The 25466-nt window shown below is 45.5% G+C and overlaps 1 protein-coding gene across 10 annotated transcripts in view; it reads left to right on the top strand.

Moving 5' to 3' along the window:
• Nucleotides 1–25466, top strand: part of ACSL1 (acyl-CoA synthetase long chain family member 1) — a 64857-nt gene extending 39391 nt beyond the window's left edge. For 5 of the 10 annotated variants that reach the window (XM_087856519.1, XM_087856521.1, XM_087856520.1 and 2 more), the window contains 18 exons: nt 2377–2478; nt 5163–5262; nt 5697–5875; nt 8760–8792; nt 8957–9008; nt 9526–9599; nt 11998–12075; nt 13762–13896; nt 15280–15414; nt 16394–16489; nt 17168–17240; nt 19055–19143; nt 20117–20233; nt 20643–20804; nt 21771–21914; nt 23183–23284; nt 23380–23451; nt 23801–25466. In XM_087856519.1, the coding sequence (XP_087712645.1) occupies nt 2377–2478; nt 5163–5262; nt 5697–5875; nt 8760–8792; nt 8957–9008; nt 9526–9599; nt 11998–12075; nt 13762–13896; nt 15280–15414; nt 16394–16489; nt 17168–17240; nt 19055–19143; nt 20117–20233; nt 20643–20804; nt 21771–21914; nt 23183–23284; nt 23380–23451; nt 23801–23941 (1884 nt within the window). In that variant the 3' untranslated portion in view covers nt 23942–25466. Of the gene's footprint in view, nt 1–2376; nt 2479–5162; nt 5263–5696; nt 5876–8759; nt 8793–8956; nt 9009–9525; nt 9600–11997; nt 12076–12146; nt 12225–13761; nt 13897–15279; nt 15415–16393; nt 16490–17167; nt 17241–19054; nt 19144–20116; nt 20234–20642; nt 20805–21770; nt 21915–23182; nt 23285–23379; nt 23452–23800 lie in introns of all 10 variants that reach the window. The other 5 variants (XM_087856525.1, XM_087856527.1, XM_087856524.1 and 2 more) reach the window with 4 other exon arrangements.

The following is a 25466-nucleotide window of genomic DNA, read 5'->3' as shown; positions in this document are numbered from 1 at the left end:
AGAAACTGGTTGAGTAACAATTGGTGGTTCAAAAGCACTTTCTTGTAGAACTTAAGTGGGTGCATTGTGGAGTAAAATATAACTCTAAGATAACATTCTAGAAATGTGCTTAAAGCAGGTGACTCTCTCCCAGAGCTCGTGGGGGGATAGAAATTGTCCTCTGCCTTGCAGGATACTGGAGAGATTGAGAAGCCCCAATATAGAGCACCTCTCTCATTTTATAGATGAGAAAACATCCCCTAGGAAAAGATGGGACTCGCTCGAGGTCACAGCTGATTAGTGGCAGACACAGGACCAGAACTGAGGTTCACATCTTCTGGTCTAGGGCTCTTCGGTGTGTCGTATGAACCTGAGCAACTTGAGACTGTGTGACATTGAACTCCATGGCAGCCATGGCGAGCAGTACAGATGCTCAGAGGCGACACCTGCATTACGGTATAAGCACAGAGGAAGCTGGGATCTGGGTGGATTTATTCTTGTCCCTCTGCAGTCCCAACTGGTCCACAGCTGCAGATGTTTAAATAGTTTCTGGTGGCAAGGAGCAGAGCCGGAAGACATGGCTTTGTGTTTTTATCATGACGACAGGACGTCTTGAAGCCCCTGTTCCTCCCTGTGGAAGTAGGACCCCAAGGGTGTATGGGAGCCACTGGCAGTGTCTACTCTGCTGTGTTTCGTTTCCAGCACAGCTGTCCAGGAAGTGGCTCCCTGCTCTAGGGGCAGGCCATCCTGTGGCATTCATGAATACAAACGAGCCTCCTCCTTCCATATTTGGTGTGAAGGTTGTGTCTGGCCGCTGGCTTGCTCTGGAGTGTACGTGACGGGGCGGTCACGAGGAGCCCCGAAGCCGGCTCAGGACGCGTGCTGGCCGGCCCTCCCTAGACTGAGACACACACCACGTTTTCTTCCCCTTCCCTCCTCTGAGGATCGATGCGATGCAGAAGGGCTTTGCTTACGTAGCTCTTGACAGAGAGCAGAGAGGCCAAGCAGCTTGGCGTTCCTTTCTTGTGGAAGGAGTGATGAGCTGTGCAGCCGCAGGGACCAGAGGGAACTTGCCGCTTTTATTCTGCTTTACCAGAGCCAAAATAAAGTAGTTGCCGAGCTTCCTCGTTTTCACGCGTGGTGTATAAACAGTTGATGTGTGTTGGACACATCATATTGTGTGGTGGGCTTAAGGCCTCGCAGGATCCCCAAGTGCTATCTGATTCCTTCTGTTACACGCTGGCCGGAAGGCAGAGAAGACAGGTCCCTGGCAGGTTGGATTTTTCGAGGCGGACTGAAAATCACTGCGGTTTCGGAAGGTGTTAATCTGTGTTTTGTACATTTCAGCCAGAGGCTGGGGAAGATCTAAAACTAGACTCACGGAAGCCAGCTCTGGGTGTGTACATTCAAGTCTTTCCGTTAGCTTAGTGACTCTGACCTTGGCGGGGCTAGGAACCCCTTTGAGGTTTTCTGAAGAGAGGTATGGAGCCTCTTTCTAGAGCTAGAAATGCCTGCAGATTGTCCTAATAGGCTCTGCAAACCATGGCAACATTTCACGGGTTCCCATCCCTGACATGCGAGCAGAGGTTGTGAAACAGGCTGTGGGTAGAAACACAATAAACATATTCTTGCTGTCACCTCACCTGTGTCAGCTCTCGTCCCCGTAGGCGGAGCGCGGTGGTGGACAAACAGAGTTTGGGGCCATAACAGGTGGCTTTACTCCCTGCGGGCGTGGGTGCGATTTCACAGTGCTCTTGAGAAGCCACCAACTGAGAATCAAGAAAATTATTCCAAATTTTAAGATGAAAAAAAATTTTTTTTTAGTTATTTTGGGATAGGAATGGGGAGAGGACGGGCGCAGGTTTATAAGTTCTACCTAATTTTTATGAATCTACCTATTTTTACTTACAATAAGAGTATTTTCTTATTTATTTATTTTTGTTAAAATTGTTACAAGTTTTTTGAAGGTGTCCCCCAAATTTGCTATTTCTGTGTTTGTAGCAAATGACAAGTTTTGGCTGCTTTGCTGCTCTTTATAACTACAAATTGTCATCATCATCATCGTAATAATAATAATAATTCTGTGTCCTTGGATTACCTTTGTAATTTTATAAAGCTAACGTATAAATTAGAAGTGTGTAAGAAGGCCTGGCATCCAGTGATCTGTGACCTGCAGCTGTCGGAATCCGACTCGTCTGCTTTGCAGGACGATTCCTATGATCAGTTCCCTTAATAGTGAGTTCTGGTGAATCAAGCCTTGCGTTTTACAGAAATGTAGAGCTAAATGCCTGTTTGCTCCTGCTCTCCTCCTCGGGGCGGTGCTGCTTTTCACCCAGTGAGCTTTGCTCCCTGTGTTGGGCCTGACACGGTTCCTGATGTTCATCCTCTCCGTTCTAGGTTGCAGAGATGTCCGAGTGTGTGGGCTCAGCACTCATCCAGAAGGGCTTCAAGGCTGCCCCGGATCAGTTCATTGGCATCTTCGCTCAGAACAGACCTGAGGTATTGACCATTAGACACCCAATTGCATGTGGTGTTGAGAGTTCTCAGATGGAAGAGCCAGTTGGGAGTTCACACCTACCTTTGCTCGGGACCCGATTTTGTGCTCTGATCACTACTGAGAATATGTCTCTGTGTTATTCCTTAGAAAGTGACACAATTATCATATGATCTCACTGATATGTGGAATTTAAGAAACAAAACAGAGGATCATAGGGGAAGAGAGGAAAAAATAAAACAAGATGAAATTAGTGAGGGAGACAAATCATAGGAGACTCTTAACCATAAGAAACAAACTGAGGGTTACTGGAGGGGAGGGGCATAGGGGGATGGGGTAACTGGGTGATGGGCATTAAGGAGGGCACGTGATGGAATGAGCAGTGGGTGTTATATAAGACTGATGCAACACTGACCTCTACCTCTGAAACTAAGAATACATTATATGTTAATTGAATTTAAATAAAAATATATAAATTAAAAAAAAAAAAAAAGAAGGAAGTGCCACCTATGAAAACCCAAGCCGGGGCCTCCTTGGCCCTTATATGGGGGAAAACAAAAAATCACTTTTTGGATTATTGGTTTTTGTTTTTTTTAAAACCAGGTCCCAAACAAAAACTAACAGAGGTTATTAGAACAAATAGCTCACAAAGAAATCTTCTTACCTTAAGGCTTCTGTCTGTGATTAGAAAAATAGCATCTGTAAATTGTAGAGAAATTTGGACATATTTTTGTCAGTTGCAGACTCTCCTCTTAGCTCTCTGGAAGGCAGGGACTTGCCCTCTGATCAGTTTACCAAGTTTAAAATACCATGGGCAGCAGGGAAAGTGCCTTGATGTTGAGTCAGCCTTAATGTGGGCGTGCAGTCTGTCTGGCTGTCAAGGCCCCTGCATGGTGCTTCTGCAAATCCTTGCATTCAAGGTCAGTTTACACGAGAAGCTCTTTTGGAGCTGTTGCTTATAGCGTTCGTGAGCAAATTAGTGGCATGACTTGGCTTGGAAAAATTCAAGCAGCTAAGCTTGAAGAAATTGAATTGATTCTTGTGTCCAAAAGACGTGTTGGCTCCATCCCTGTGCTACCAACTGTTTTATAAAAGAGAATGGTTTCCCACAGTTTTATGTATTAGTAAGGGAAAAACAGCGTTTTCCATAGCTGGACCATGACCAGGCTCATGAAATTTAGTTTCTTTCATTTCAAGTAAAACTTATTCAAGGGAACACATCCAAGATTATTGCATGAATGGAATTTTATAATGAATCTGTCCCTAGGACAGGTATTCCCTACTTCACAGAGTAAGTTCCTTCCTATATTTAAATGGGATTTGTCAGCTAGTTTAATAAATGTTTATTGAGCACCTGCTGTATGCCAGGCGCTGCGAGGCACGAAGCACAACAGTGACTTGGATCCTCCTTGTAAGATACCATGTGAGGGAAGACCGGCCCATAAGCTGATGCTTTCTCTGTAGTGTGGTAAGCGTGGACACAGAAAAAAAGGATTATATGAGCCCAGTCAAGGAGGACTTCCTGGAGGTGGCCTCCCAGTGGAGTGTTGAAGGATATGAGGGTGGGGGGCGCCAAGGGAATGTCAGGAACAGCCACATGTTTGCATCAAGCAGCATGTGTGTGTTGGGGAAGGAGGCATTTTCCTATCTTAGAGCTTGGAGGCGCAGGAAGGACAGGACCACACATACCACACGACCCAGCTGAGGAGCTTGGACCTGACCTCCATGTTCGTAGCTTGAAATTGGTGCCAGGAAAGAAAAGGGGAAAGTAGTTCCAGGCCAAGTGAATGTGAGTGCATCGTGCTCCCTTCCCACAGCAGCTATGCCTTTATCTGTGCCGTGCGCCGGTGTTCTGCAGGGGATTCGAGAACTGTGGCGGGGGATGGTGGTGCTGCCAAGGATTTTAAGTAAAAGGCTGGTCTCACCATGTTTGCCGTGTAGGCAGAATACTTGCCACATGGCTGCTGAGTCTAGAGGCAAGGTGACCAGTTACTGTATCACATCTTTCCTTCATCTTTTCTGGGGAGATTTTGCCAGAACATTTTTCTTCTTTCCCAAGTGTGTGTCCCTCCTTCCCCAGTTCCCAGATGCTACTGCACACAGCTGCCAGGTTGGTCTTCCTCAGACCCCAGAGCCTCTACCTTGCCAAGAAGCCCTCTGTGGCTGTGCGTCCCCCGGGGAATGGAGCCAGGCCCCTCACTAGTCACAGCCTTGCTCCAGCCCACTGTAGCCTTGCCTGTTGGAACAAGCAGGCCAGCCAGGGTGCTCGCCCACCTCCTTGCTGCTCTCGGTCGTGCAATCCCCACTACTGGAGTCTCCTTGCCTTTCTCTCCATCTGTCCAAACCGTGCTGCCCTGGCAAAGGGCGAGCTCCATTACCTTCCTGGCAAAGGTGGCCCACCATGGGCTCCCTTGTGTCCGAGTCGGTCCCTCTCTTGTACAGTTAATTATCTTTTCACATATTTGCCTCAATTCTCCCGGCAAATATCTCTTTCCGTCTAAGAAGGGGGCAGGTGTTTTGTTCTCATGAGGAGTCCCTCATGGTGCCTGGCACATAGTAGTAGACACACAGATGTTAATTTTGCCACGTCTAGTGTTTCCACTTTGAATCTCTCTAGAGTGGTGTTCACCTTGAAGTGGTTCCATGATGACATCTCATTTTCTCTCTCCGATCTTTACTGTTCATTTAGTGGGTGATCATTGAACAGGGATGCTTTGCTTACTCTATGGTGGTCATTCCCCTCTACGATACCCTTGGAACGGAAGCAATCACCTACATAGTCAACAAAGGTATGTCTGTGGTCTCTGGGTGGACGTCGGCCTCGTTATCAACTAGATTTTGGTGACTTTACATTTGGTTATATTTGATTTGATAGGGATTTTATGTTTATTTTTTTTAAAGATTTTATTCATTTGAGAGAGAGAGGGAGAGGGAGAGAACACAAGAGCAGGGGGAGGGGCAGAGGGAGAGGAAGAAGCAGACTCCCCGAGGAGCAGGGAGCCCAACATGGGACTCGATCCCAGGACCCTGAGATCATGACCTGAGCCGAAGGCAGATGCTTCACTGACTGAGCCACCCAGGCGCCCCCGGATTTTATGTTTAAATGCACATCTGTCTTTCTATTCAAAGACTGTGGACCTTAAAATAACCTGGTGTCAGATATGATAGAGTCAGGCTTTTAATATCTTAGAGCTCATTCTTCATTGTATCTCTTCCTTCCCAGCTGAACTCTCTCTGGTTTTTGTTGACAAGCCAGAGAAGGCCAACCTCTTATTAGATGGTGTGGAAAATAAGTTAACACCAGGCCTTAAAATCATCGTCCTCATGGACTCCTATGGCATCGATCTGTTGGATCGGGGCAAAAGGTGTGGTGTGGAAATCATCAGTATGAAGGCGATGGAGGTGAGCCATCCTTCCCACTTCTCTGATGGGTGTTCCTCAGGCCATTCTGGCTCAAATGTGGTATCCAGTGCAACCACGCAATCCCAGCTCTGGTTGGTCATCTCAGCAACCCATAAAAGACCCAGAGTGGAAATTGCTGTCTCCTCACTGGCAAGAATTCTACGTGCACGCCCCACTGTGGCTCCATCACGTAGAAAGTACTCTCATAAAACAAGTTGTAATGCTCACATATTTATTTTGGAGTACTGACAAGCCATGCCACTGTATGGTAGAAGTGTGAATTTCCAGTTTAAGTTTGTATGTCCTTTATAGGCTTTTGTGCCGTTTACTTACTGATTTATTTCTAAAACAGAGCAGCTACATTATTCTTTTTCCCAAGTTGCCTTTGTAGCATCCTGGTGAATTTCCAGCATAGGTGTTGGATTTGGTTTATTTTTATATTAAATTTCTTAAGATGCACATTAATCAAAACTTTAAAAGTAACCATTCTAGGAAAATGAGTGGGGCCCATATTTAAATCGGTTGTTTGACATCACATCATGTAAGAATCTGATTCTCCCAGTTGGATCTGGAGTAGTTTAATCCCAAGAAGCTGGTAAGAGGAGGATCTTACCAGGTACGTATCATAGGAATAGGCCAAATACAGTAAGTTGTTCTCCTTCCGAAAATGTTACAGATATTTTCCTGGAACTGTTAAAGATAGGGTTTCGAATTGTATTTATAGTTCTCTTTCTGCGAGGAATTGGAGGCTACAAGCAAGGGTCTATGTAATGCCTTTCCGGAGGAACTTAGCCATCCTAGGGAAACTGTAATTTGTTCTAACAGAGCCTCTGCCTCATACGTGTACACACACACACACTGGCAGAGAAGCTGAGTCCCTAAGAACAGGTGTGCTGTCCTCTTCAATTAGGCTGACAACTAGCTTTTTACCTAGTGTTTCCGCACTTTGTTTTTTTACTTGTGATCGCCGCTCACAATAATTTTATTTCCCCCATTTTTCCTCCTTCTCCCTAACCCCACCACACGAACATGCCCACGGACACACGTGCACACGTGCACACGCATACACACACACAGGAATATTTTGGTGTTTTTTGAAGGCTCTACAATGAAGTAGTTTTAAGATGAAAAAATTCAGGCAAGTGAAGATCGTAATATAAAGTTTATATTAAAGCTTTATTTTATAAAAGACATTGTTCTACACTTCCCTGTGTAATAGGATTCATGCTTGGTTTTTAAAAATTTTGTAAACAGAAGGTTAATTTTTGAGAAGTGGATTTAAAATTGGCTTTATGGTTGATCATATAATCAAGTTTATATTAATAGATAGTTTCATTGTATCAAAAAGACAAATATTGGTATTTGGAATTTTTGCTTTTTTTGGATATTTTATTGCGAGAATTTTCAAACATGTAAACAAGTTGAGAGAACTGACAGTAGACCGCCGTACACCCCAAGCACCCCACAGCTAGCGTTTTCATGTTTTTGTTTCATCATGTACTCGTCCATCACTCCATCCCTCCATTCATTCATGAATCTTATTTTTTTTAATGCATTTTCATTAGGCTGCAGTTTTTATCACCCTAAATATTTTAGCATGCTAATCATTAACTAGAATTTGGCTTTTCTCCTGGTTGAGGTTTTTTTGTTTTTTGTTTTTGGCATTTGGAGCCTGAAGATGGCAACTCGTTTATTTTTATGGTTGCTGTACTCTCTTCTGCATGATGTCTTCAGACAGGTTTGAGGCTGTGGACTTTCTTGGCCAAGAGGGGCACTCATTTGGATAATGTTTGTTCCTGATAAATTAAAAATCAAATCACATGTAACTATTGAAGTTATGTAAGAATTCTGAACAGATGGGTGGAGATTTGGGTCTGATGAAGATTCTTTTGGGGGAAAAAAGAAAGAATTACCATTGCTTCAGCTCTTGGTTGACTTCTATTTGGACTTCACTGTTCCTGTTTTGAATCAATGGTCTGTTATAGATATAATTTAAATGTAATTAAGATTAAAAAACAGTTTCAAACCATATGCTGGGTAGAAACTCCCTGAGCCCTGAGCACACTCATCAGATTTCCGCTTAGTTCTAGGCATGCTCACTGCATATGCTCATTCAAGCCGATCAGTTTTAATAGGAAAAGAATATAAATAGTTCATTAGAGAAATTAAAGCTAATTAAAGTGGCCACCGAGACACCTGTATGCAGTGAACTGAACAGCATCGAAATGACCCCCTGGTAGTGACAGGGAGCCAGCCGCTGGGAGACGCGCCCCTCGGAAACGAGCCTGCCCCTCTTCGTGTCCATTCAAGAGGACTGTTTTGTAATTGGAGGTTCCCAAATCCTTTTTTTTTTTTTTTTTTAATCCACGCCATGTGGAGAGTACAGATATTTGAACCTCTAGCATTTCATCTGGCAGAGACTGATTTTTCTCTCCAGACTGAAGAACATGCCAGTTACCGGGAATTGGGTGATTCCGGGAGGATGCAGAACATCTGCAGTTCTTGGGTTACGATTTCGGTTTGATGTCGGTTAAGGGCCGGGCTTCACTAAAGGCCGTACGAGGGTGTGGGAGTGGGGACAAGAAATCCATCGTCAAAGACTGATTCCTGTCTTGTGAGTAAATACTGTTAAAAAGACTAGTCCTCATACCATTTATATGGTTTTATATATGAGAGAAGACAATTGGAAAATGGTGTCTGGGAACAACGTGTAAATATTTCTCTTTAGGTTCATTGAAATTGCCAGTTTCTTTCATATGAAATGTCTACTGTCTTTGAGCCAGTGAATCCCACGGTAAAGTCAGCTTGAAGTGACTGGATATCACCTTCTTCTTTACATTTAGAAAATGTTTCCATTTAAGATTTTTTTTCTCTTCTCATTTAGGACCTGGGAAGAGCCAACAGACAGAGGCCTAAGGTAAATTCCTACTGTCAGTCCCCTGCTACAGCCTTTCCAATATCTAGTTGTCTCCGAGACTAGTACAGGTCCTGGGGGGTTAGCGTGTGGCTTGCAGTTTTCTTTCTGTTCTGACTTATACCACCTTGGTTGTGTGTGTTTTGTTTTTTTTAAATGGGCCGTAGCCTCCCGCACCTGAAGATCTCGCAGTCGTTTGTTTCACCAGTGGGACTACGGGTAAGTTGTGAAATGCAGTCACTTCTGAGTGGTATCTGGAGGTGTGTACCCCCTGCCCCCTTTCTTGGATGGCGGGTGAAGGGGGACTTAGTTGAGCTACAGATGGACCAAAAGCAGAGGACACAGAGGGGTTCGAGCACTCCTCCCTCGTCGCCGTATCCGACCTTCTCAGAATCTGAGCGTGCCGTGTACTTCCTCAGACGCTGATGGAAGGCGACAGTAGATTCCCCCATTTCCTGGGACAAACCAGCATTTCATTTCCAGAAATAAAATTCCTGCATTTTCTCCCTTTCCGTGACCTCTGAAAGTCACCCGTGTTGATAAAGGTGGTTTAAGATAAGATGTTTCATGTAAAGGATGGCAGATTGTTCTGGAATGTAAGGTCATTCCACATTTGGCTTTCCTGGTTGCACCTGATGCTAGAGGCATAACCCAATTATACAGAGTTCTGGGCTTCCTTAATTTCTGTCACTTTTGGATGGACTTTAACTTTGTTCTGCTCCTGTGTGTTCCTCAGGCAACCCCAAAGGAGCATTGATCACTCATCGAAATATAGTGAGCGATTGTTCAGCTTTTGTGAAAATCACAGAGGTAAACTTTGGGGATATTGTCATCTTTCTTCGTGTTCCTTGGTTGGCATGAGGCCTTAAGAATGGGAGTGGTAAAGGCAGTCCCGCCATGTTGGGCCCCTGCTGTATTTGGAGTAGAGATAAGATCTGAGTTTTAATATGGTCTAAGGTCACCTGTCCTCAGATCGTTTTCTTGGTGGACCTAATCTCCAACTCCTGCGTGTGACCATAAAGCTGAGTTGACAGAAGTTATTAGAACTTTTATAAGGTACAACTTTATTTGGATACTGCCCTATAAATGTTTCCAGGACAGGACCAAGAAGAAATGACTCTCTTGTGCTCTTATCTACCTACTATTCCAGTGTGGGGAAGATAATTTCTTTAAGTGGACAGATGAAATGTTAAATGGTACATGGAAGTTTTCTGAATTATTATTCTTTATTACAGTCGACTTCCATTTTATTAGAAAGATTAAAGCCTTGAACTTGAGTTGGTTTCCTATAGTCTTAAAGTTTGCCCCCGAAGTGTCGTGGTCCTCTGGGCTGCTGTAACAATATCACACAGGCTGAGTGGCTTAAACAACAGATACTTATTTTCTCACAGTGCGAGAGGCTGGAAATCCATGATCAAAGTATCAGCAAATTTGGTTGCTGGTGAGGGCTTCCTGGCCTGTGGGTAGTCGCCTCCTCACTGTGACCTCACCTGCCCTTTCCTCTGTGTGCACATGGAGAATGAGGGAGAGGTTTCTGGTGTTTCTTCCTCTGCTTACAAGGACACCCATGCTGTTGGATCAGCGCCCCCCCCCCGACCTCATTTCACCTGAATTACCTCCCCAAGGGCTCCATCCCCAAATCCAGTCACATGAGGGTTAGGGCTTGAACAAGAATTTGGGGAGGAGGGGGATACAATTTGGTCATAGCAGCAAGGGTATATTTCAAACTTGTTTTAAAAGTACTTCTCGAACAATATAATGCCTTTCTCTCATACCTTTGCACATTTTATGTAATTCACTTTTGCAGTCTCTGGGAGGGTTCTTCTGTGAGCTCTGATTTTCATGACAGGAACCCCCATGCTTAATGGTTTTGGGGAACGTGCGTCCTTGGTGGCTGAAGAAGGCCTGTCTCACTCCTGCCTACACCTACACTTTCTTAGTCCCAAATACCTTTTTTGGGGTATATTTCATAAACAGAATTCAACATTGAGTACCTCACCTAAGTGGAATTTTAATTTCCTAATTAGCCTTCGAAGAAAACTTAAAATACACTCATGGCTTACCGAGGCAAATGGTTACAGACTTTGTTTAAAATTAATTACACGATCAGGGGCATTCCAACTTTGTAGAACTTCTTCATGTTGCTAATGCACATTTTTGGGGATTCCAAATAGAAAACTGAAAAGTGTAGAAATTACAGTCTGACTTCTCTTTATATAAACAGTTTCCTCCTGAGATGAACTAGTCGGGATGCAGATCACACTTGAATAAAATTAATCTAAAATTATGGCAGGTTCAGGCTACATCACGTGCTTCCGGGGCTGCTGGGTTTGCTCAGGACTGGTGGGGGATGGGCACGGCCTGGAAGAGGTTGTGTAGGCACCTGATGGGGCCTTCATTTCTTAATTGGGGTGCGTGGCTGCTGGAGGCAGTCTCTGCTTTGGCCAGAGTTCCTCACATGTGAATAACATGAACATTCCACGCAGACCCTCCCTGCGCCTGGCCCTAAGTAAAGCCCCTTCTCAGCCTTGAAATGGAACCCAGATGTCCAGCTCAGCCTCGATGCAGACCTTTATCACAAAGCAGTGTTTTATAGGAGATGATGCCAGATCAGAGCTTGCACTAAACAAATCGAGACATTTTCATGGGGTGTAAAGTAGGCCGTTCAGGTAAAGATGTTGATCAAACTAAAATACTCAGAATGCATTTATACTGTATGTTAAAAGAGTTTAGCAATCAGTTTCTCTTATATTCCCTCCTCCTATCCTTTTACAACATAAAATGCTATTTTATGTTCAAATAGATCTTCTGTTTCCACAACATAATATGCTATGTTATGTTGGAATGAACCTTTTATTTCTTACTTAAGGTGGAATTGAGTTTGCTGGGCCATGGGGGACGGTAACTTTGAAATACTCAATGATTAAAAGCACATGATCCCTTAATATCCCAATTTGGACCAAATTTTCCCTATGTGGACTACAGTCCTGAGTGGGTTTACTTTATCATGATGAATGACCTCCACTCTAATTGAATAATTAAAGCCATAAAGTATTGCCTTTTCATTTCATACTTTGGTGAGAAATAACTGCCAATTGTAAGCAAAAGCTGTTTCTCCTTAGCATTAAGGAGTTATGTGCTCTGAAATAAAATGGGAAATTACTGGAAATCTTAATGCTTCTCTGCTTGCTGGTGTCTTTGCTTACAGAGCACAGTCAATCCTTCCCCAGATGATACTTTGATATCTTTCTTGCCTCTCGCCCACATGTTTGAAAGAGTTGTCGAGGTAGGCCTTGTTTTGTTTTTGTGCTTGCTCGCGTGTTTGTTTGCGTTCTGCTAAGTTGTTGTGTTTTACAGAAAGCACTTGCCTTGAATGCCAGTGACACACACATTTCGTTTTTACCACTGGCACACATGTATGAGCAGCTGCTGCAGGTAAGATTCACGGGCGCACTGTCACCCCCAGAGAGAATTCTTTGCGCAGCCCCATTTTAGAAATGGCGCTAATGACTTAAAAGAGTATAAATGTGGGGGGGGGGTCTGAATACTTGAACTTTAATCATTCATTTTAAAATTAGAAGCTCAGACTTCTGAAGGATATGCACATGGCATGATTCCAGAAAGATTAACTGTAAAAGTAGAATTTTTATGAACGCCATCCGACAAAGCCTCGTGAAGCTTCTGCCTCTGTAAAAAGCTTCTGTATTTCACTGGGCTTGTTCATAATGCACAAGTTGGCTTAAGATTCATTTTTTCCACCAATATTCTAAGTGCCCTTGGAAAAGCAGCATGATCTTTAGCTGCCCTTGGCCTGGGTTCCCTGTACACAGTGGTGTGACAAGAACCATCTCTTTTCCTTCTTGGACAATTTTGGATCATATACGTCTAGGAAAAACCAGTGGGCACCATTCATTCATTTAACCAATATTTATTGAGCACCAGCTATGTCCCTGACACTGTGCTAGGTGTCAGTAACCAGACTAATGGAGAGGTGACTAACTGAGAGCGAGCGGCCCTTTGATTGGCTGCTGGCCTGTAGGATGCACTTACCCTAAAGGATCAAGGGTCACGAGATCCCATCTTGCCTCTGTTACCTCTGCTCCTGCACACCTCAGGAGGTCTTGTGAGTTTCCAAAGCGATCTCAAACGAGTTGATAATGGCCCGTATATACCTAATTGCAGTTTTGGAAGTGTGCCTGGGAGGCAGGCCACCCTGAACAAAAGCCCCCCTCCCTGAGCTTGAATTTTGAAACCATGAACCAGGGTGTACCTTTCTAGTGGTTTCTGCTTTCAAGCCTGAGACCGTTTGTACTTCCGTGGCATCATCTTTTGAATCACTCTTTCTCTTTAAAATTTAAAATAGGCGGTCTGTGGGTCAAGAGCATATGGCTTGCCGGTGCAATTTGCATCAGGCAGGAACAAATCCATGCAGTAGATTAGAGCTGAACGTCAAGCCACTCTGCTCTTTGATGCCAGTGTCTCAACTGCAAAATAGTCAGTGGCTTTTCAGACACTTTTCGTGAGATTTGGATTTTAAAAATGAGACTTTAATAAGCTTGGCAAGTAGCCAGGTTTGCGAGTAGCTAAGTTTTTGTTTTGAGAATAAATCAGGCCTGAAGTTTCCAGGCGAGTAAAACATTTGGATTACATAACACCGTGTCATTCATTCACCAGCTATCAATCCTGAAGCTAAAAGAGCAGAAGCTCCATGGTCGTCACTAAAAATAACACAGTCTGGTCTCTTACCAGCTCCTTTATCTTCGGGGTGATCAAGAGAAATGCCACACTTTGATGTTGTGCAATGACCAGGGAATGCAAGAACGTTTTTTGAAAAGCTGCTGACATGTAGGAACTTCATAGTTTCTGGACACTGATCCAAAATGCTAAAACGGAAGCCTTGTGTGTCTGTGTGTATGTTGTGTAGTGCCTGCTTTGATGACGACATGGGGGTTATTTTTATTTACTGCCCTAGTGTGTGATGCTGTGTCATGGAGCTAAAATAGGATTTTTCCAAGGAGATATCAGGCTGCTCATGGATGACCTCAAGGCTCTTCAACCCACAGTCTTCCCTGTGGTTCCCAGACTGCTGAACCGGATGTTTGACCGAGTGAGTTCCAAGGAGCAGTGGAGTGGGGGACAGAGCCCTGGACCCGGAGCCCAAGACTCGGGTTTGAACTGGGCCAGCCGGGTACCTTCTATACTCTTGGTCTCGCGGAAGTGTGCTTTACCCATCAGTAAAACCAGAATGCGTTGACCTCACAGAGCCACTGGTGAGGATTATAAGAGAAAACACGTGAACACACTTTGTGCACTGGAAGGCCCAATACAGGTGGAAGGCGGGAGGTCACATTATTTGTGCTGTAAACTCTTTAGAGCCTCTGTTTTCTCATCTGTGTGATGGACTGTTACCTCCTGCCCCTGCCGTCTAGCTCATAAGGTTGCTAATTGCATCACACGAGAACTCTAACCATGAAATGGTTCTATACATTGTAATGCCCAAGAGCATGTAACATTACTTACTTAGCCACATGGAAAGAAGGGCTTAAGCCAAGCCAGGGATGGAGAGAATGCCAGCCCCTCTGTGGGTGGTCATTGTGGCATGGACCACCCATCCTGGGCAAGACCAGTGTGTGGCAGTAGCAGTCTTCAAGATACATTTGGACGGGGCAGTTTTCATGCTCTTTATTGTAAGGCAGGGCTTCTGTTATCTGTGAGAACCTTCTCTCTTTTTTTAAAATGGTCCTTTAAAAGAAACTTTTAAAAACAGCTGGATTGAGCTATATAATTCACATTCCGTAAAATTCACCCATTTTAAATGTAGAATTCAAAGGTTTTTTGGTATATTCACAGAGTTCTGTAACCATCACCACAGCCCATTTTTATCAGCTCAAGAAGAAACACTGGCTCTGCCCTGTGGCTGTCCTCTACCCTCTTCTGCTCCCAGCCAAATGCATCTACTTTTTGAATCTAGATTTCCCTATTCTGGACTCTCGTGTGAATGGAATCACGCAACATGTGTTCTTCTGTGACTGGTTTTTGTCACGAGGTTCGCCCATGTGGTAGCACGTGACAGTCCTTCATCCCTTTCAGTGGCCAAGTAGTATTCCACCGTATGGATAGAACACTCGTTATTTACCCTTTCATGCATCATCGGTGGGCATTCGAGTTGTTGTCACTTTCTGGCTCTTGCGTATGATGATGCTGTGAGCATTCGTACATGAGTGTCTGTGTGGACACGTGTTTTCATTTCTCTTGGGTGCTTACCTAGGAGCAGAATTGCTGGGTCCTGTGGTAATTCTGTGTTTCGCTCTTTGAGGAACTACCAGTCTGTTCTCCAAAGCAACCCCGCCATATTATATCTGCCCCCCTCACTGAGCAGCGGATGAGGGCTCCAATTTCTCCACATCCTCACCAACACTTGTTATCATCTGACTCTCTGATTCTAGCCGTTCACGTCATTTTGAAATCGTCTCTTTTCTTGACCCGTCAGATTTTTGGGCAGGCAAACACCACCCTGAAGCGATGGCTGCTGGACTTCGCCTCCAAGAGGAAGGAGGCAGAGCTTCGCAGCGGCATCATCAGGAACAACAGCCTGTGGGATAGACTGATCTTCCACAAGATACAGGTGACACATTCACAACCGTTGTCTGCCCCGGAAACTAACTTGGGCCGCGGGTTTCTGTGCGGGCTCTTTCTGAAAGCAAGGTTTGAAGGTGAGAGAGAAGGCACGTTTTTAGTAATGTGGGCACATTTCTAAAAATTAAGGACAAAGCCAGTATGTAAACCGCAGTATTGCATGCAAACCCGAACAGCATGGTAACACGGAAGGGCAGAAAAGGAATCAGGGTGTTAGAGCCTTTCTAATTTTTTTTATTTTTTATTTTTTTTGTTTAAATTCAGTTAGCCAACATGAAGTACATCATTAGAGTCAGGTGTAGTGTTTAATGATTCATCAGTCTCTTTTTAAAAAAAGATATATTTGTTTGAGAGAAAAAAAGAGAAGGAGCGCAGGGAGGAGGGAAGGGGGGGAGAGAGAGAGAGAGAGAGAGAATCTTAAGCAGGCTGCCTGTCCAGCACAGAGCCCCACCTAGGGCTTCATCTCACGACCCCGAGATCATGACCTGAGCCGAAATCAAGAGTCAGATGCTTAACCGACTGAGCCATCCAGGTGTCCTGAGCCTTTCTAATTTTTTATTTTGCTTTCCTTTTCTGAAACAAGTATGTTACTCTAGGCGTCATTTTTTAGGCACGAGTGATAAAGAACGTGGAATAATAATAATACTGTGTCCCCCAAAATGCCCAAAATGGGGCAGTTGCCTGCAAACCCACCACTCTCTTGTTCTAATTCCTTCAAAATCCCCGTGGGTAGAGGTGTTGGCTTGTTTTTCATACCCGTTGAGAGAGCAGGGTGTAGCTGCAGGTGGAAACCAGCTCCAGCCAGGCCTTCCTTCTTGAACGCCCGTGAGTTCTCTGTGTGTGGGTGAGCTCCCTGCGGCCTGCAGAGAAGGAGCTGGTGGATCTGGGTTCCCAGAAGGGGTCTTTGAGGGGCCCACCCCTGTGCAGCCATCGGACCCTCACTGTCTTCCCTCTCCTTGCCTTGTAAGTCGAGCCTGGGAGGAAAAGTCAGGCTGATGGTCACAGGAGCCGCGCCCGTATCCGCCACCGTGCTGACGTTTCTGAGAGCAGCGCTCGGCTGTCAGGTGAGGCGGGCATCACTGCGGCTGCTTGTCTCAGGCTTTTTCAAGCCCAGGACTCTCCTTTCCAAAAAGTCTTTCTTATAAGTGTGTGTCTTATTCTGGTTTGGAAGATCACGCTATTCCCAGGTTGCTTGGAGACAGGAGTGTGTCTGTCTTTTAGCCTAGGCAGGAGATGACACGTCTGTGGCCACATAGACTGTGTCATTTTCTCTCGGGTAAAGCACCAGCCATGAAACTTGACTTTATCAGACCTGAGGGTATGGGGATGGGTTGCAAGTGATAAGCCGACCTGCAAACCCTGGAGAGAACCTGCCTTAAAGGGGAGGGGGAGGCAGCAGAGACTGGGCAACCAACAGGACAGGTGTGGGGCACGGCTGTGAGCGGACAGCGCGAGTGCATTGCTGGGTGGGTTGTGTGCAGTGTGACCTGTCAGGCCATGTCGGTGTCCCCCTCACCTATTTGCAGGAAGGCGAGAAGTAGATGACCACGGACAGTGGCCAAGGTTTCGTGTTGGAGTGAAGATGTTTGGGTGCTATCACAGTAGTTCTGAACAGATTTTAAAAAGAGCTGTGTCACCACGGTTAGCTATCACTCAGGAGTGAGAAGAGCATCCTGATTTGTGCCCTTGCAGCACAGGTGTGACTACTCTCTTTAATAACGTTTCATCTCTTGGTGGTCCAGTTTTACGAAGGCTACGGACAGACCGAGTGCACCGCTGGCTGCTGCCTGACCATGCCTGGAGACTGGACAGCAGGTACAAGCCGTGGGACACTCCTTACAGGAATCTCATTATGCTGGTGGGAATTCTTGGAATTGGCTTCATCCTTGGTTTGTTGACCACGGAGTTCTGTGTCTCGAGGGATCAGGCCTTAGGGCAAACGGTCTTGTAAATCAGGGATCTTCATGGAAAAGGGCTGCTATGGTAGTGCGTCGGGCTTGGAGGACCAAGTAGAGATTCACCTAGATTCTGAAGCTGGCAGCTGAGGGGTGAAAGCCCTTTCCGCCAGGTTCAGAACATTTAGCCCCACAGAGCTTTCCAGGAATGGATTGGGGTCTAATTATTTGCTGGTAAATTTGACTCGAATTTACACTTGGGTGCTGGGCTTGGTGTTGAGACCACAGAGAGAAAGAGACAAGTCATTTCTCCCAAAAGGCACAAGGAGAGGCAAATACAGAAATACTCAATGGAGCAGCCGTCCTTAAGCACATCAGTGCATTTCGTCCCAGCAGCATCCCTGTGGCATAAGTCCTGTTACCTCTGAGAGGAAATGATTGTTGGTGAAAAAGCATGTAAACAACGTATAAGAATTTACCCAGCATTATGCTTCGGAGCCAGGGTTCCAACCCAGGTCTGACCGGTGGTACCTTCTGCACTCTGATATGCAAATGCCACTGGTTTATTTGGTATATTAGAAATATGAGCACCGTCTAGGAACATGGATTCTCATGTCTAGACTCTAGAAGCACAATTCTGCTGGGACTAATACTAACAGTCTCTGAACCTTCTTTTTGGTTTAATTTTTAACCCCTGGTTCCTTACCAGCCTAAAGAATTTATTTTTTTTATTTTTTATTTTTTAAAGATTTTATTTATTTATTTGACAGAGAGAGACAGCCAGCGAGAGAGGGAACACAAGCAGGGGGAGTGGGAGAGGAAGAAGCAGGCTCATAGCGGAAGAGCCTGATGTGGGGCTCAATCCCATAACGCCGCCGGGATCACGCCCTGAGCCGAAGGCAGACGCTTAAGGACTGAGCCACCCAGGCGCCCCCAGCCTAGAGAATTTAGAACAGTGATCTCTTTACGCAAACATTATTAAAACATAAGAGGAATTATTTGTGATGCTCTTTTTTTTAAAAAAAGATTTTATTTATTTATTTGAGAGAGAGAAAGAGATCACAAGCAGGGTGTGGGGCAGAGGGAGAGGGAGAAGCAGACTTTTGGCTGAGCAGAGCCTGATGTGGGACTCGATCCCTGGACCCTGGGACAATGAGCTGAGCTGAAGGCAGGTGCTTAACCAACTGAGCCACCAGGCGTCCCTGCACCATTCTATCTCAATAAACTTAAATCTAAAACGTGTTCACCCATACTTACGGAAGTAAAGACCATTTTGGTCAGAACCAGGTGATGTTGAGAGATAATCCATTTGGCAAAGTTGTGTATTTTCTCTTCTTAGAGAAAGTAGGGGTGTTAGGAAGAAGTCTGTATGAGGGAGAGGTGCAATGATGAGCAGGGGCCATCAGATGGTAGGAGCCGCATAAAAGTTTTAGAAAGCTTGCTTCCAGGTATTTGTAGAAACCCTTACAATCAACAGCCAGATGTTTTATAACTGAAAAAATAATTTGGGGCATCAAACTGGGGAAAGGTCCTAAGAGACTTTTGAATGTTTGCCTCTATTCTAGGAATACACTCTCTGTGCTCATTTACCGGGGGAGACGGGTATCATTGCAGCAAACAGACGTTTCTACCAGCTGTTCTCATTATGAGAAGGCCTGTTGGCCATGAAAGTAATTTGGCTTAAGGATAGTAGGAGTTCTCCTGGGAATGATCATTGTTTTATTTACCACGCAGGCCATGTTGGTGCCCCAATGCCTTGCAACCTTATAAAACTTGTAGATGTGGAAGAAATGAACTACTTGGCTTCCAAGGGTGAGGGTGAGGTGAGTGACCACCCCCCCCCCCCCCCGCAACGTTGTTCAGCCACGTTGCCATTCCCTCTGCTAGCTCGGCCGCTTCTCACCAGTGTCACGTAAAGTCACTGAGCTTGATGTTATTGGTGATCCTGGATCAAACAGGCTTCTCTTTGAAGGTGCCTTTATGTGGGAGGGGACCACACATGTGTCTTCCTCTAGACACCGCAGGGACTTGGGCTCGAGAGCATGCAAAGGTTTCCAGTATCTTCAGGCCTGGAGCACAGCTCCTGTCAGCCAGTGGCCCTGGATACTATTAGTGAGCTACTGGCTAGTGGAAGGAAAGCCTCATGACTTCGAAGTGATTTCGTCCCCTGTGGGGCTTTGAGCCGGAACCTCAGGCAAGCATTAGCCCTACAACTTGACCGCAGCTGACGTCGTTAGGACAAGGGAACAGGGGCATTGGACATACCTCCAGGATTCCAGTGTGGCTCATTAGCTCCTCTGGATCATGGAATTCAGGGCTTCTTGCTAAAGGTGGAGATACGCACCACACTGGAACACACACACACACACACACACACACACGCATTTTCTCTGGGGAACCCCCCGTAAATGCTGTTAACAGATCCTCTTTGTCCCCTGCTGTTCTATCGAGATGGCTGTGACGTACACACTGTATGCGTTTAAAGGAGACAGCATAATGATTTGGTATCCATCTATGGTGGGGTGATTATTCCCCACAATAAGTTTCGTTAATATTCCATCATCTCACAGAGATACAAGAAAAACAGGAAAAAAAGAGATTTTTTTTCCCCTCATGATGAGAACTCTGAGGATCTCATCTCCTTACTTTTAAATATAATCACATATCCGTGTGAGCCATGGTCACTGGGCTGTGTGTTTGGTCCCCGGTGCTTACCTGTCTCCTAACTGGAAATTTGTACCTTTCCACCCCCTCCACTCCCCCTAATCACCCCCTTCCTGATCTTTCTCTCTTCAGGTGTGTGTGAAGGGGCCAAATGTATTTAAAGGCTACTTGAAGGACCCAGCAAAAACAGCAGAAGTTCTGGACAAAGACGGCTGGTTACACACGGGGGACATTGGAAAGTGGCTTCCAGTAAGCGCTCACCTCCCCTGCTCACAGATACTTTTCTTCTGCCTTTTTGCTGTTGTGCGACCTCACTTTTCCCTTTCCCTGGGCGGGGGGGGGGGGGGGGGGGGGGGGGCCTCTTCCGTTTCCTGCAGGGAACAGCTTTATACGCTCAGCGTGCCTGGGTAGGGTTTTCACTTGAACCATAACGAAGATGTTTGGTTTTGATGCGTGACGTCGTCAGTTCTGGTTGCTGCTTCCCATTCGAAATCCAGAGAGACGGTGCATGGTTTTTTCTGTATCGGTGCTGGGCCTCAGTGTGAAGGTCTTAGTTCAACAAGGTGTGGGGGACATTGTGGTCTACGGCCAGGAAGGTGTGGTGGGCAAGACGTGGGAATATATGTGTTTCTTAGGCTTGTCATCTCCTTAAAAATAGGGTAAGCGTCCCACGGGTCAGGCCAACGACTTTGAACGTAGTCTCGGAATTGTTACTGCAGACAAATGCCAGGGTCCTTCGGAGGAGGAGGGAAAAGAACCTACAAGAAGCCCCACTGTGGGTTTGACCAGTTTGGCTTGTTGTGGGAACAGCCACTGCTTTGTAAGTGGTCGCTGTGTTGAGTGGCTGTTACTAACGTGGCTAAGGCAAGTTTTATCGCTGTATGCCGATTCTTGTAGATTTAAGGTGCATAATACTCCCGGAAATTTTTATTGTTTTGAAAAATGCTCCCCCTCTTCACCCAATTAATTCAGACTTCAGAATGCCCAGGTTATTCAGAGATAAATTAAGTCCTCTTTTCAAGTTCAAGGGGTTAAGATTAAGCGTCAGTTCTAACTCTGGCTCCGGCTCTAATGAACGCATTTCGTCCTATCCCTGGACCTCAGTCTGCAACTTGGGGAAGTGGCACAGAACCAGCGTGCGATGAGGGCCCCAGAGAAACTTCCCTACAGCTGACCTTTGGAAGCACAGGGAGGACCCCGGGGGTGGGGATGGGTTGATAGGTGGGGGTTTGGCGACCAGAGGTGGACACGATGGCATTGGGCTTGTCCAGTGCAGGGGTCGTTGTGGATTTCCCATGGTCCCGACGGGGGCTGCTGACAGACTCTGCCCCAGGGGCCAGGAGCGAGCCCCTCCCCCCCACCTTGAAACAATGACAAAGGTGGCATTTGGCCTTTCTGTTGGAGCTTTTACTGAGCCCCTGCTCTGTGCAGAGTGCTCTGGGAGGACAGTCTATGTCTGTACCCGCAAGGAAAATGGCTCCTCCTTGGGGAGGCACTGCTGGTGGGCTGCCAGGGGTGAAATGAAAGGCGTGAGCTCTGGAGTCCCTTTTTTCCTCTCTACTTGGCTCACTGGCCTTGGGCAAGTTACTCAGTCTCCCCAAGCCTTAGTTTCCATCTCTGTAAAACGGGCTGATACACTGGCCCCTGGGCAGTGTTACCAGGATTAAAGGCAAGCATGTGAAAAGTGCCCTGGACTGTGTGATAGATATGGGGCAGGGAGGGGGCAGAGCAGCCACGGACCCACTCACAGTGCCTCCCCTCCCCTCCCCTCCGCTCTAATAAACAGAATGGCACCTTGAAGATCATTGACAGGAAGAAGCACATCTTTAAACTGGCACAGGGAGAATACATAGCACCTGAGAAGATCGAGAACATCTACCTGCGAAGTGAACCTGTCGCTCAGGTGTTTGTCCACGGAGAAAGCTTGCAGGTACGTACATTCTGGGCTGTGAGCCCTGTTACACAGGCGTGCCCACGCCTTGGACTCCGGGTGTTTGCGATGTGATGGAAAGTCCGCGATGAGTATTGAATTGGCTTCATGTGTGATGTGCTGGAATATTGGGTTTTGCTGCTTGGCATTTCTTATCCAGAAAAGTTTTTCTCTTGGAATTCTATATTTCTTTTTTACCTAGCTAGAGTCATCTCGTGTACCAAGGGGAGTGGAGAAAGATATTAGAGAGTGGGTAAAATAGCCTTCTAATTTAAACTGTGAAAGGAAATATTGATGTATTGATTATTAGAAAGTTTAGAATTTTCAACGTATTAAACCCAACATATTTATGCTACGTCTCCTAAATCATGTTTGAGCAGTGGGGATTGTGAGCCAGTATATACGTAAAGTTGAAAATCAAGGTCAATATTATAGTGGAATGTCTCTTCGCCAATGTCAGTATTGTAGTGGAATATTGGGCAGATGATGGCAAGGAAGAGAAAGGGGTCTGGTTTCCTGAAAGCTAATCTTTTTACAAATCTTGAGACTTTTAAATACTTGTAGAAGAATATTTTAAGGAATGCACCTATTTTTCTTTGACCTGGAATCTTTTTTTTTTTTTTTGAAGGAGAGAGAGAGCACAAGCAGGGGAAGTGCAGGCAGAGGGAGAGGGAGAAGCAGGCTCTCTGCTGAGCAAGGAGCCCGATGCAGGACTTGATCCCATGATCCTGGGATCATGACATGAGCCAAAGGCAGACGCTTAACCAACTGAGCCACCCAGGCGCCTCTCTTTGACCTAGAATCTTAACATGCCTTCGATTTTTATTTAGCTTTGTTACTAAATTGTAAAAAATGTGGCATTGGAGGTCTAAAAAAAATGAATATGTATACATTTTTTTCTCTCCTTTTAAAAGCAGTTACTTGCTATTATCTTGTCTGCTTATTTGACCCTGTTTTATTTAAAAAAGAATATATATATATATATGTATGTATACAAAAATAAATAAAAATTAGGGTTTTGTTAGGTTCTGATTCCCAGTGGTCCTTTTAAAACGTTTAACTGCAGAATTCCTGATGCCATCTGTATTTTAGATCCAAGAGCTCGTAACCTGGGCTCGGTGGACTCCCAGGGCTGCCAATACGTTCTGAAGAGAGGGTCTGTAACATCTATCAGATCCTCCCGGGGTCCATCGTGCAAAATGATAAAGAATCACTATTTCAGAACATCTGGATCAAGCCACATACTAACTCACTTGTGTGTGTTAAAGGCATTTCTCATAGCAATTGTGGTACCAGATGTTGAGACATTATGTTCCTGGGCCCGAAAGAAAGGATTTGAAGGCTCCTTTGAGGAACTGTGCAGGAACAAGGTAAGGTTTGGGAGTGTGCGGTACTTTGGCTTGGCATCGAGCATGCCTTCGGAGACCTTGAACACAGCAAGTGTGTTGTTTCCTCACCTTCCTAGGACGTCAAAAAAGCCATCCTGGAAGACATGGTGAGGCTTGGGAAGGATTCTGGCCTGAAACCATTTGAACAGGTAAGATTTGCATCAGCAAACATGCAGCCCTACAAAACGGTTTCTGACTTGAGGATTTCGTATGAATAGGTTTGGAGCACGAGGGGATTTAAAGAAACCCATGAGGAATGAATAAGGGCGAGCTTTGGCCGGGGGAGGGATTTCTGTAACTGAGGGCAGGCATTCTCTTTCCCTGGAGGTCAGGGTCCAAGCCCAGATCCTGTCCTGGGAGCAACTCCTGCCCTGTGTTGAGCGAGGCCGCTGGCCTGAGTCCAAGCCACGGGGTCTCCATCCCTTCTGAGCGACTTGCTTGTAAGACCCAGGTTGTGTCTGCCCTTGGTTTTGCTTTAATGGCCTCGTTTATCTGCAGGTCAAAGGTATTAGTCTCCACCCTGAATTATTTTCTATTGACAACGGGCTCCTGACCCCAACGATGAAGGCGAAACGGCCAGAGCTTCGGAATTATTTCAGGTCACAGATAGATGAACTTTATTCCACCATCAAAGTGTAATGCGAGGAAGAAACCCAGGCCTCCACAGTCCCTGCTTATGGCCTTCACGTTGGTGATTTTGACTAGAGCGCGCGTAGGAAAGGGAGCGTCCGCGTTCGACTTGTGCATTCGGGGTTCTCGTCATAGGAATATTCGAGGAAACAGAACACTGCCTTACAGTCACCTCCTGTTGCAGACCATGTTTATGGTGATACACAATTTCCAAAATGAGCCTTAAAATCGTAAAGGGGAGACTACCCACGTGCTAAGTTATTTGAGACTTCCTCAGTTAAAAAAAAGGGAGGGGTGGAAACTTCTGTCTCCCTGTTTTTCTAACCAAGGGATGAGGACTTGGCTATTTCTGGGATGTCCACTACTTGCTGCAAATTCTGCAGTTGTCTGCTGCTCTGGAAAGTACTGTGCACTGGAGGGAAGCTGTCCCTTAAAAACAAGAACTGTCCCGGCTGGAGAACATCACAAGTGGACCAGAGATTCTTTTTTGACCCCTTCCTCCTTCCCTTCCCCGCCTTACACGGCTCTCCGATGAGCCTTCTGCAGCTGGGGCCCAGAGCGGCTGCGCTTCTCTGCAGGCCCTGTTGTCCTGTGGGAGCAGAAGCTTCCCGGCGAAGAAGAGAACAGATCCAACTCAGACAGCACAGACCTTGAGTCTCGGATGCATGGCTGCTCACCTGAGCGAGCGGATTCTGGCGCCCAGGGAGCAGAATGTTCTCAGACCCTCTTCTCCAGAGCCGATTCCCTCCCCACCGTCCTTCCCAGGGTTATGAAAACATCTGCCTTAGACTCTGCAGTGAAGACACGCATTTCAAGAAGGAAATAATTACCTGGATCAACCTTGCTCAGCTATGACGCCTAACGAACTGGCCCCTTTATCTCCGCCGAACCAGTCATTCTTTGTGATGGCCAACGGATTTTTAATGTGGTTTTCATATCAAAAGATTGAGTTGTGATTAACTGGCTTTTTCCACCCCCAAATAAATTCTCAGGCAGGGCATGTCTTTAAACCTATTAAGGGAATAGCTATACTTGGGTACTTACTGAAATGGACAGTAATAAACAAAAATGCTCTTACAATGCTACCTGATTTTTATGAAATGTGTTTGATAAGCCAAAATTCTAGGATGTAGAAATCTGGAAAACTCATTTTCTGGGATTAACTTCTCAAGGGATCTTTTTTTAAAAAAAAGTTAATTTGGGAAATTAGCTGCATTTCACTTTACTGCAAATCTTTGCCACGTGTAACTGAATTAAGTTGTCATTTATACACTGAAAGAAGTTGGTTTGGGGTTTGTGAGAGTACATGTATTAACAAGCACAACAGGGTTGGCACTGAAGAACGGCCATCGTAGTAACACTATTTGTAGCCTAACTTCATATGTATATTCTTAATTGCAGAAAAAGTCAATAATTTGTCACTTTGGGGTTTTGAATGTTTGCTTTAAGTGTTGGCTATTTCTATGTTTTATAAACCAAAACATAATTTCCAAAAACAATGAAGGAAACCAAAATAAATATTTCTGCATTTCAA

Source organism: Ursus americanus, chromosome 27 (assembly GCF_024610735.1).
Source record: "Ursus americanus isolate L20-20 chromosome 27, mUrsAme1.1.p, whole genome shotgun sequence".
Classification (NCBI taxonomy): domain Eukaryota; kingdom Metazoa; phylum Chordata; class Mammalia; order Carnivora; family Ursidae; genus Ursus; species Ursus americanus.
Note: the sequence above shows the minus strand (reverse complement) of the source record. Positions and strands in the feature narration are given on the sequence as shown.